The sequence below is a fragment of the Rhinolophus hipposideros genome (assembly GCF_964194185.1).
Source record: "Rhinolophus hipposideros genome assembly, chromosome: 5".
Lineage (NCBI taxonomy): Eukaryota > Metazoa > Chordata > Mammalia > Chiroptera > Rhinolophidae > Rhinolophus > Rhinolophus hipposideros.
In genome coordinates this window covers 79,745,250-79,758,098 of record NC_138051.1, presented here as the reverse complement: position 1 = coordinate 79,758,098, position 12,849 = coordinate 79,745,250, and the positions used below count along the sequence as shown (strand labels likewise).

Here is a 12,849-nt window from a genome sequence, read left to right as displayed (position 1 = left end):
CCTCCAATTAACTATGGGCAAACATCACTTGGCGTGAGCACTTGCCTATGGAAATGTGTTGGTTTGGACATTCACTATATGTTACCAAAATCATCATTTTTGAAAATCTCCACTCACCCTCCAAAATCAGTTGAGAATAAGAGAAACTGTCAGTGGCAAATGGCCTAAGGTGCCAATTCTGTTACCAGGTTAAGCCTAAAAGAGCTCCCCAGGAACCCCTTTTCAGACAATGGGCCTCTTGTCAGGGACCTGGGAACGGGAGAGGGCAAGAAAGCAGCCTTGTAGTTGCCTTTTGAGGTCACAGATCCCAGAGCAACGCAGAATTCTACGTGGCATCAAGGTCCACCGGAAGCAACCATCTGCAGCGCGGAACCATCCAGGGGCTACTGAAAAGCATGTTCCTTCCTCTATTGAAATCACTTTACCACTCACTGGTAAAATAGTCTACATGAAGCTAAAATTTGCAGGGTGCGGGATGTGGACGATTTATGTCTGTGCCTCTGTGTTTGGTCACCAAGACTTTTCTCCTGCTTTGTCCCTGCCCAGCCAATCCTAAGGGCTTCTCTCTCAGCCTACATCCCACGTGGCACCCATTTACTTCCACTTCAGGGCCTACCTGTGTCCCTGCTCCCAAATCATGGCAGGTGGGGTCATGTTCCATCCTACCTAAGGGAGCAGTAGCTCTAGAGAGGGGATGTGGCATGCCCAGCCCTTCAGCCACAGGCCATGGCTATCTCGACTTTCAGAGTCTACTCACTTGTGTCTGCCATTCTCAAATTTCAGTGGGGATGAGAATCACCCAAGTGTTTATCAAAAACATACAATTTCATGCTGCAATTCTAGAGATGTCTTTAGAGCTGGGGTAGGGTCCAGACTGCCTAAAAACTACATGTTGAGGAGCAGTGTACAATACCTGACATTGTTGGTCCTTATGTGAGCTTCAATAGGGAAGAGGGGAATAGTCCTTCTAGCCCTAGAATAGACTTTCCTTGTTATCCAACCTCATAGGGTGCTACTAAAACCAACGAACCAAGGCAACGTGTTTCCTGAAGTGTCGCAAAGCAAACAGAACGCACTGGGACTCCAACTGTTCTCTTTATGTTAGAGCTCTATTCTTATCTTAATCAACACATACAAACATGGGCATCCTCCCCATCCCACGTGTTACTTACAGGCACTACAGAAACTCAAACCATTGTCCGTCTTCAAAAATACACGCTTGTTTTGAGGGAGGGTACGGAGGGACTCTGGGAAAGACACTGCTGCTGAAGGGGTATCACGTGACCCATCTGGTTTCTTACCAAGAGCAGCCTAGTCCTGCTAAAAATGACTTGAGTGTATTTGGGTAAGTGATAGGCGAGATCTGGAGTCTGGTCTTACACCCGATCAGCACGTGGGAAATGCAGGAAGATTAGCTCGAGGACTCAATTCTGATTGGCTACTTAGGACAAGTCCAAGCACGCTAGTTGATCTAAAAGCTCTTTACTGGGCTCACAGCCTCTCATCCTTTCTCACAAGGTCCATAGGGTGAGTCTGCCCAAACACCTTATTTCCTAATTCTAAACATCAGCGGGGGACTATAAAGGAATTCAAATTCATCTCCTAACCAATTCGCAAACAGGTTAGCAAACAGTTAAGTTGTCCTCAGACTACTAACCAGAAGTCCCAGAACATCTGTAACACATTCTCTCCGTTTCTCTTGCAACCGACAGACCTCATCCTTTGCAGGCCAACAAAATGCTTCAGTGTGCTCAAACCTTTGTTTTCATCCACCACAAAGGCAAGAAAGTCCCTTTTCTTTGGGGCTTTCAAAGCTGAGTCGATAGCACATTGCTGGAGAAACCCCCGACTCTGGATTTTCACCCAATAACTCCCTAGGGCTGCTAAGCGAATCCTTTGGTGGCTTCTGCTGCCCACCTTTCAACTTTTTCTCCAGCAGAAGCCAGAGAGAGGACCTGGGAAAGATGAGGCAGCATGAGAGCAGCAGAGGACAGGCAGGTAGGAAGCCAAGAAGCTGCCCCGCATCACTCTCAGGAACTGGTTAGGTAAGCACCGTGTCCCTGCAGAGTCACGTGCCCTGGAGGACCTGTCTGCTGGGGTCTGATAATGGAGGCATTTGCACAGACCGGCCTCCCAGGTGCGGGAGCCACCCTTGGGGAACAGCCTGGGCCCACCATCTGCTGAAAGAAAATGTAAGAATAAAACCTCTCTCTAGAGCTCACATTTCTAAAATGAAGTTTAAAAAATTGCTCAGCAATGAAATAGAGTGACGAGTTGGTTCCATTTCAGTCTCGTTTGTGAATACTGATTGTTGGGAAATTAGTAAATGGAAAAAAAGAAAATAAAAATCGAATTACTTTATTAATTTTAGAAATCAGTAATTCCAAAGGGAGCCTTTACCATGGCTCACGTGATCAGCAGCGCACCGACTTTCCTCCACTCTCTGGGAAACTGGTGATGGAAGCTTCCCCTTTCTCCCCAAACCCTCTGCAAAGGGAAGAACAACTTTGGTAGACAACGTTGTTGGGATTTTAGGCTTGTAGGAAGTAAAGCTTAAAACTGCAATCTGGAAAAGAAGAGGAAGCGAAATGCAAATAGCCAAAGAGCCTCTTTTATATCACCTCTGTGTGGTAGCAGGGCAGGGACAGAAAAGACCTAAGCAGTTGGGGGAGGGGTAGAGGGGTAAAATGTACACGCGTGCTCTCTCGGGGTATATATCACCAGTTGAACGTCCCCACTGCCAAGTTCCATCGAAATCCAGCTGATGTGTTTTCCTGTCATCTCCATAAAAGTCTGGATTGGATGACTGGCAACAATCTACTGCCACTTCTGCTCCAAGGCTTTGGGGATCAGAGCAGCAAAAATAATACTATGGACCCCTTGCAGCGCTTCCCCCTGGCACCAGGGGTAGAGGGAGTAGTGAGTGGCTTCTTCCTCCGCATGTCTGTGCTTCATCTCTTAGTGTGAGCAGGATCTGAAGAGAGAAAATCAACCACTGAGTGACCCGAACGAGAGTATGGGGTTTTACTTATTATACTTACAGCAATGTCTGCTTTAGTTAGCGTTACCGAAGAATAAAGAAGGTGTGTGGCCCGAATAAATGAAGTTTACCTTGAAGTAGAAAACTTTCCATTTTAACCACTTTTATTGGAAACCTTTTTAAAACACTTGCATTCTGCTGCTGCTGCCCTTTTGTGTAGTTCTCTTAGTTTCTTTCTTTTTTTCCCCCCTGGATAAGAACACTTTATCCCTTTTGATAATCAAATAGAAGATGTTAAATTTGTTAACCTTTCCTAGAAACTCAGGGTCAGCATTATTACCGTTCAATATTGAGCCGCATGGAAAAACTGCTCTGAGTTTGTCTAAATTTTTCCTCAGGCTGTCAGGTAACAGTCTGCCTTGTATCCCTTGCCTCCACCCCCACAACAGACACATACACCCTGCCACCCAGTTTAAGAAAAGGGACATCACCATTACCCAGAATCCCCTGTGAGACTCTCCCAATTCCTTCCATACCTACTATCCTGAATTTTGTGTTTCTCCTTCTCTTGTTTGCTTTTTAATAACAGGTTAAATATTTACTATATATACTTATGTCCCTAAATATTACATTGTTTAGTTTTATGTGGTTTTGAATTTTATAGTGCTGCTGTGATTACGCTTACACGTGATCTCAGCATACAATGGGAGATTTTCTTTAGGTATATACTTAGTGGAATTGCCAGGTCATAAATACCTGCATCTTCAACTCTCTAAAAATAATGCCCTATTATTTTCTAAAGTGGTTGTACCTCATTCCCCCTCTGTCAAGGGATGAGCTTCCCTCATTTCTCCACTTTTCTATATGTGGAACAATGGCATTGTCTGAGTTTAAAATTTTTGCATATCAACTGAGTGTACAATGGTATCATCCTGTGGTTTTAATTAGCATTTCCCTGATTAGGAATAACTTTGAGCTTCTTTTCAAGTATCTATTGTGCATACATGTTTTTTCTTCTGCAAAATATGTCTTGTTTATTTTCCTATTGAGTTGCTGTTTATTGATCTTTTGTTTAAACAGCTTTATTGAGATATAATTCACATACCATACAATTCACCCATCATGTGTATAATTCAGTGGCTTTTAGTATATTCTGAGTTCTATCACCAAAATCAATTCTAGAACATTTTCATTGAAAGAAAATGAAACCCCATATCTCTTAGCCATCACCCTCACACATTTCATTCCCCAGGCCTAGATGGCCACTAATCTATTTCTGTCTCTATAGATTTGTCTATTTTGGACATTTCACATAAATGGACTCATAACATGTCATCCTTGTGTCTGGCTTCTTTCACTTACAGGATGTCTTCAAGGTTCATCCATGTTGTAGCATATGCCATTATTCTATTCCTTTTTGTGACTGAACAATATTCCGTTATGTGTAACAAGGTATGATACAAAAATATGGTGAATGTTTAAATAATAAAAATTTATTACAATAAAAGACACATTGCCATTAATCCCTCTCAAAATATTCCCCCTCACTTCGAACACACTTAACCCATGGTTCTTGCCTCTTTCTGAAGCAGTTCTAGAGTCCTCTTTCGTGAGTGTCTTTAGTTGCACTGTCATGGCTGCCTCAATGTCCTGAATCATTTTGACTTTGGGGAAGAGCCAGAAGTCGCATGGTGCCAGATCCGGTGATTAAGGTGGTTGAGGACACACTGTAATGTTCTTATTTGACACAAATTGCTGTATCAGAAGTGATGTGTGACACGGAGCGTTGTCATAATGGAGGATGATTTACGACACACTTTAAAACACATCTTCTCTCAACCATAGGTCACACCTGACTGACTGCACTGAACAAGTTGAAACTTGTCACACACTATTACTAGGTTCGACGTGCCGCTTCCCATATTGACGATCCCTGCCTTTCCATTGGATGGCACTCAGCAGCAGCATTCACCGTATATTTTTTTATCACAATGGAAAGGCTCCATGTCACACATCACTTCTGGTATATGGCAATTTCTGTCAAATAAAAACATTACAGTGTGTCCTTATCCACTTTATTCACCGGATCTGGAACCGTGTGACTTCTGGCTCCTCCCCAAAGTCAAAATGACCATGAAAGGTAAACATTTTGAATCGATTCAGGACATCAAGGCAGCCATGACAACGCAACTAAAGACATTCATGAAAGAGGACTTCCAGAACTGCTTCAGAAAGTGGCGAGAAGGATGGGATAAGTATGATCGAAGCAAGGGAGAGTATTTTGAGGGGGATTAATGGCAATGTGTCTTTTACTGTAATTTTTTTTTAATTTAAACATTCACCACATTGTTTGGTCACACCTTGTATATACTACATTTTATTAGGTTGGTGCAAAAGTAATGGTGAATATTAGGTGGTTTTTGCAATTATGTTTAACCTTTTAAAACGCAATTACTTTTGCATGCACCTAATATTTATTCACTCATCAGCTGATGGGCATTTGGGTTGTTTCCACCTCTTGGCTATTATTCATAATGCTGCTATAAACATTCATGTACAAGTTTTTGTTTAGACATATGTTTTCATTTCAGGTGGGTATATACGTAAGAATGGAATTGCTGGGTGATATGGTAAGCTATGTTTAATGGTTCGACAAACTTGCCAAACTATTTTCCAAAGCAGTCGCACCATTTTACAGTCCCATCAGCAATGTATGAATGTTCTAATTTCCCTGCATCATTACTCACATTTGTTATTGTCTGTCTTTCTGTTATAGCCATTCTGGTGGGTGTGAAGTAGTATTCTCATGGGTTTTGATTTGCATTTCCCCAGTGGCTAATGATGTTGTGAATCTTTTCATATGTTTACTGGCATTGTATATCTTCGTTGGAGAAATGTCTGTTCAGATCCTTTGTCCATTTAAAAAATTGAGTTCTTTTTTATTATTGAGCTGTTAGACTTCTCTGTATCTTCTAGGTACAAGTCCTTTATCGCACACATGACTTGCAGATATTTTCTCTCATTCTATGGGTTGGCATTTCACTTTCTTGATGATGCTCTTTGAAACACAAAATTTGAAAATTCTGATGATGTCCACTTTGTCTATATTTTTCTTTTATTGCTTATCCTTGATGTCCTATCTAAGAAACTGCTCACTGATTTTTAAAGTCCTTTGCTCAATATCTTGGATACAATTTCTTGGTTCTATGTGTTATAAACACCTTCACCTAGTTTATGACTTGTCTCTCCACCCTGTTTATGGTATTTTTAAAGGTTGCTTCATGATTTATTAATTTATAAGGACAGTTTTACTCACAGATAAAAATTAGATAGCATTTAGATGCACACTTAACTGATGACCTTTCTAGAAAATGAGTTTTTTTTAAATGTTAAGGTTTCCAGAAAATGTAGGACAGTCACCATTAAAATGGATGGTTTCTTTTAAAAAAAACTTTTCAAATAAAAAACTTCAAACATACACAGAAAATAAACTAGTGTAAGACCCTTTGTTGTTCCCATCATTTACCTTCAATAATTATCAACAATCTACCTTGTTTCATCTCTCTCGCCAGGATTTTTTTCCTGATGTACTTGAAAGTACACCCAAAATAACACATCATTTCACCCATAAATATTTCAGAATGTATCTCTAATGAATAAGGACTCAAGGAAAAAGGAAAACAAAAAAAAACCCCATAATATCTCTGTGGTGTCTTAGATTAGAATTTCTTAATTTGAACAAAGTCAAATTTATCAGTTTTCATCTTTATAAGTCTCTACTTTTTGGGTCTAATTTAAGAAATCCTTCCATTAACACCACGTTCATAATGATATTGTCCTATAATGTCTTACAAAAGATGGACACTTTTGCCTTTCCTATTTAAGTCTTTAATCCACCCTAAAATTGTGCACAGTGTAAAGCAAAGATCTAATTTCACTGTCCCCACACAATAACGAATTGTCCTAGCATCATTTATTGCAAAGTCCATCCTTTCCTCCTTTAACGGCAATGTTTCTCTGTCATCCACTGTTTCCATACAGGAGACTCGTTTTAGGGTTCTGTGTTCTATGGCAACTCCAAGCTCTCTTAATTACCTTAGCTTGATAAGAATCGTGGTATGAATTCTTGGTATCTGATAAGAACATCTCATCTCTCATTCCCATTCATTATGAGAAGGATTATTTTTGGCCTTTTCTTCTTCCACATAAATTTTAGAATCAGCTTGTCAAATAATAATAATAATAATAATAATAATAATAATAATAATAAACTAATACCCTCTCAAATCTATGGATCAATTTTGGGGAGAACTGACATCTTTACTAAACTGACTTTCCATCTATGAACAAGTATATATCGCTCCATTAATTTTTTTTTAAAGTGCCTCTTTTTAAAGTTTTATAATATTTTTAAACAATAGGTCTTATACATCTTTTGTTAGATTTTTTTCCCTAGGTACACTATACATTTTGATGATTATACCTTTGATACAAAGGGTATCTTTTCTAGAATCACAGGCTCTCCCTCTTTGTTGCTGATGTACAGAAATGTACTTGATTTAGGAAAACTCGCTTACAAAGCTAATCATTTATTTGAACATTCTTTTGGCGTTTCCAATCAGATAAGCACATTATCTGAGAAGAATGACAGGTTTGCTGCTTCCTGTCTGATTCCTATGTCATCGGCTTCCCTTGTACTTTACTGACTACAACGACTTCCTGTCCAACCCTCAACAGAAGTAAGGGGCTCCCTTGTCTTGCTCTTCATCTTAAACGGAATGCTTTCAAAGTTTCCAAACAAATAGTGTGATGGTTATTGTTGGCTTTTTGTAGAGGTACTTTACTATTAGGTTTTCCTTCTATTCTTAGGTAGTGAGGACTTTTTTTTTTAAGTCATGAGAATGTTGACTTTTATTAAATGCTCATTCTGTGTCCACTGAGAGGAGCCTATGATTTTTCCCCCTTTAAACTGTTACTGCAGTAAATTACATTAGTCAATTTTTTACTATTAAACAGGCCTTGAATCTCTGGGATAAACTTAACTGGATTATGATGTAATGTCTCTTTTAACATTGCTACACTCAGTTTGCTAATGTTTTATTCCGAATTTTTCGCATTTATAATATATCTACAATGAAGAACTTTTAGAACTTTTAGAACTTTTGGGGGGGATTGTCCTCATTAGGTTTTGAGATTAAGATAATAAGAGTTGGGAAGTGGTCCCTCTTTTCTTCTGCCTGGAACAGTTTGCAGAAGATTGGTTTATCTGCTCCATGGATGTTCAGTGAAATCATAAAAGCCTGGTGTAACTGTGGGAAAAGTTTTGTTCTTGATTCAATTTCCTAATAATTAAAGGACTGTTTGGACTTTATATTTCTTCTTGAGTAAATTTTGTAAGTGAAATACTAAAATTGTATCCATCTCACCAAAATTTTAAAAATGTCTCAGCATAAAGTTATTCATAGTATCTTCCTACCATCTGTTTAATCTCTGAGGCATGTATGATAATATTTCTATTTGTTCCTCCTGACTGTAGGCCTATTTTCTATTTTATTAATTTCCTCTTTTATCCTTATTATCATTTATTTTTCTTTACTTTTACTTTCTTTGGATTTATTTTGTTTTTCATTTTCATAAGCCAGATACTTAGCACATTAATTTTCAGCCTCTCCCCTCTCCTTACTGTAAATATAAATTTTCCTTTAATATTGCTTTAGCTACATTCCTCAGGTTTTTATAAATAGTATTTTCTAAATATTATGATTTTCTTGATGAGTTAACTCTTTAATTCCTACATACATGAGGATTTTCCAGTTATGTTTTTGTTACTGCATTATGATCAGGGGATATAATCTTTGAAATGCGATTTAAGGCCTAGCACATAGTTTCTGCAAATACTCCACGGACGCTTGCGAAAAATGTGTATTATGCATTTATTTAGTGTGATGTTCTACATATATCTGTTAGATCTGTTAATTGTGTGGTTCAAATTTCCTAAAACATAACTGATTTTCAGACTGCTTGATCTACCAATTACTGAGTTATATTAAAACATTCCAATATGAAGGTGAATTTGTCTATTTCTCTTTATGGTTTTGTGTTTTTCACAAATACGTTTTTTTATTTAATTTTAAAAATCACTAAATATACTAGTTAAAATGAGTCAATAAGAAAAGGTTAAACACTTTGCTGGTGAATCTTTACAACTTTCAGCCATAATATAGTGACTCTCTTTATTTCTTAATGTGCTTTCTGTCCTCAAATCTATTTTGTCTGATGAATATAACTACATCCCCTGGTATATCTTTTCCCAACCTTTTTCTTTCATCCTTTTTATATCCTTGTGTTTTAGGTATGTCTCTTTTAAACGGCCTAAAAGTGGATTTTTTAAAATCAAGGCTGACAGTATATCCATTTCTGGTTGACCATTTCCCGCCATCTCTACTGCTCCTACCTTGCCCCCACCTGATGTCATGGAGAGCCTGTTAAATTCACCATCAGCTCATGCACTCCTCTGCCCAGAACCCTCTGCTGGCTCCCATGTAACTCAGAAAAGCGCAAGTGCTTTCCTTGGCCCACTGAGTGCAGCCTTCATGATCTGGCTGGCCCCTCATTGTCTCAGGAGTCTTACCTATTCTCCCTCTCCTCTTCACTTCCTACACTGCAGCCCCATTGGTCTGCTAGTATTTCCCAAACACAGCTGTCACAATTCCCCTTCAAGGCATGTGCTCATGCTGTTCCCCCTGCCTGGAATTCCCTTCCCTAAATATCCACTGGCTGACTCCCTCAACTCCTTTCGGTTTTCACTCAAACGCCCCTCTTCCGGACTACTCCTATTTAGAATAGTGAGTCTCCTAATTCTCTATGTTCTTTCATGGCTTTATTTTTTTCTCTAGGACACTTACCACTATCCAATGAATTATTTGTGCTACTTATTTGGTTTGGTGCCTATCCCTCCCATTAGGGATTTTGGGTGTTTTGCTCACTGCTGTGTGCCTAGCACCTAGAACGGTGTCCAGCACACAGCAGATGCTCAGTAAATATTTGCTGAGTGATTCAGTCTTTGACTTTAACTGGAATAGTCAGTCCACTCACAGTTTTGTAATTATTAATATTTTTATTTATTTCTACTGTTTTAAGTTGTGCTATTTGTTTCACCTTTTCTCTGCTTTCTTTTCCTCCTTATGGATTATTTTTTCTCCTCATTCCATTTGTTTCTACTACCTTGGAAGTTTTATATTTCTATTCTTTTAGTAGTTACTCTATTCCTTTTTGCATTTGTATATGTTAACTATGTAGAGCTGAAATTAATCAATATTTTTAACCTTTTCATGGTATAAAATCAAGTTAGACTACTTTAACTCTGACCATATCCTCCCTTTGATTTACATGGTACTGATGTTGAATATTTTCATTCCCTCTCTTTCCTCCCTTTTTTTTTTAACACCACAAGAACATTATCATCATTTTATTGGTTATGTTTATATTTGCCCATATTTTTACACATTCTTTGCTCATAGTTCCACCTTGCGTCTCAGACCTTTTTCTGGTATCACGTTCCTCTGTTGGAAATACATTCTTTAGAATCCTTCCCTTTGGGAAGGTTTACTAGGGACCAATTTTGAGGGGTTTTATGTGTTGGAAAACATCTTTATTTCATCCTCATCCTTGAAAGATAATTTGCTTAAAATACATTTCTGGTTTGGTAATTATTTTCTTTCATCAATGGCAACATTACACTGTATTTTGGTTTCCTCTATTACTGTTGAGAAATATGCTGTCAATCAAATTGGCATTCCTTTGGAAAGCCTTATTTTCTCCCCAGCTGCTTTTAACATTTTTGTCTTTAGTATTCTAAAGTTTTAGTATGGTATGTCTAGGTGTGGATTTCTTGTGATTCACTGCAATTTGTGTATCTTTCATTAGTTTCAGAAGTTTTTTTAGCCATTATCTCTTCAAATATGGTCCCTGTTCCATTTTTTCTTTCCAGACTCCAATTAGGTATGTTTTGGACTTTCTCACTTGGTTTCTCACCACTTTTTTTTTTTTTTCTGTGCTGCATTCCAAATAACTTCTCTAAATGTACATTTTCGGACTTATTAAATCTCTCTTCAACTAGGTCTAATCTATAGTTAAGCCCATTCAATGATTTTCAAACTTGGTTTTTTCAGATCTGCTTGGTCATAATTTTAATCTCTTGGTTTTACTCAGACTTTTATTCCCTTCTTTAATTTCTCTAAACATACAAGAAAACTTATTTTTTATTGTATATCTGGTAGTTTCAATATCTTAGCAGGTCTTTGCAGGTCTAAAACGGTTATCTATTATTTTTGCTGGCTTTTGCTTATAGTTCCATGTTTCCTTATTGTTTTTGACTTTTACACTGTGACCTCACAGTTCTTAGAACTTTCTGTGGGAATTTCTGTGGGAATTGTGTTTGTGATTTCAGTTGAAGGAGGATTCCTCCAGCAAAAATAAGAATTTGACTCTATTAAGTGCCTGGAACCACTACTAAAGTGCCTGGAACCACCTTAAACTAAATTCTCAATCTGAAGTTTTTCAGGGCGCCTAGGGAATATGAATTCATGCCCAAGCTTACACGTCCCAATTTTCAATAATAAATGATCAGGGTAGAATTCCCCCTACCATCTCACTCAGCACCAAGGTTCAAGACAGGTAATTTTCTTTCAGTGCGTGAGGGTGTGGACGTCAGGTGGGAGGGGAGGGCTTATTTCTGGTTGACAGTTACATGGAGAACTTTAGATGAACTTTATATGAAGGGTTTCTTGCCAGACCCTCCAACTTGGGATTTGCCTATTCCCGTTACACGCTGCCGTAATTCTGGTCCAGACCTGCTTCAATTCCTCCTCCTGCCTGGTGACCCACTATTGGGGTCATAAGGGCAGGAAAGGTACACAGGACAATAATGTGACTGCATTTGCCCCCTCGGTGCTTCTGTGTCCATGGTCATAGCCCGGCTTTTTTTTTTTTTTTTTACTTTGATAAACCATTTTTGAAGTTAACTCATCTTCTTTTTTGCTTTGATGCCCTGACCTGGAAATTCTTTGTTTTTGTTTGGTAAAATGTCTATGGATCATACTATATATATGTATATATACATACACACACACACATATATATATATACACGTATATATATGTGTATATATACATATATACACATATATATACGTGTATATATGTATATATACACTCACTTTGAGTTTATCAAATAAATGAAGTTACATCGTATTAGGTTAGTACATATTAGGTTAGTTCTAAAGTCAACAAGCAATACAAACATAAAATATCATAAGGCTTACTCTTAAAATTCTTAAAGCACCTGTAAAATACATTTTATTCATCTGGCAACTACCAGCGAGTCCTACGAACCCTATTTTTCTTCTAGCCTGCGGTTCTTCCATTAGCACCAGGTTAAAGTAACTGGCTTGCGTTACTTTAACACAGTGAATAAAAATAGTTTTCAATACTGATTGACGTTTGTCAAGGTGAATACACTACAAGAGGCACCTAGGAATAGAGAACTACTGAAGGACCAGCAGATTCACATTCCATGTTCACTTTGAGGCTTAAGTTCCCTGAGAGGGAATGGTGGACAGATTTTCCTAAACTATATAAAAATCATTGTTTCTTTGCCTTTTTTGCGGGGGAGGAGGGGAACACTCTGTCTTGCACGTATCACTCATTTCCCCTGCTATACTCTTTTAAGTGCAAAGACCACGTCTTACAAATCTTCACATGACCTGAGCTCCCAGCATTTTGCCATGTAAATATTTACATGGCAGTTGCTGGGTAAATATTCGATTGACTGATGTGGGAAATGATCATTAGCAGTGTTTCCTATGGGTA

General features: G+C 38.2%; 1 protein-coding gene across 18 annotated transcripts in view; it reads right to left on the bottom strand.

The window, feature by feature from the left end:
* Positions 1-2,344: 2,344 nt before the first annotated feature.
* TTLL5 (tubulin tyrosine ligase like 5) overlaps positions 2,345-12,849 on the bottom strand; it is a 241,135-nt gene continuing 230,630 nt past the window's right edge. For all 18 annotated transcript variants that reach the window (XR_013993323.1, XM_081048131.1, XM_081048142.1 and 15 more), the window contains one exon: positions 2,345-2,974. Coding sequence is in view for 17 of the 18 variants with exons in the window: in XM_081048131.1 (XP_080904257.1) it covers positions 2,952-2,974 (23 nt within the window). In the remaining variant the exon portion in view is untranslated. The remainder of the gene's footprint in view (positions 2,975-12,849) is intronic.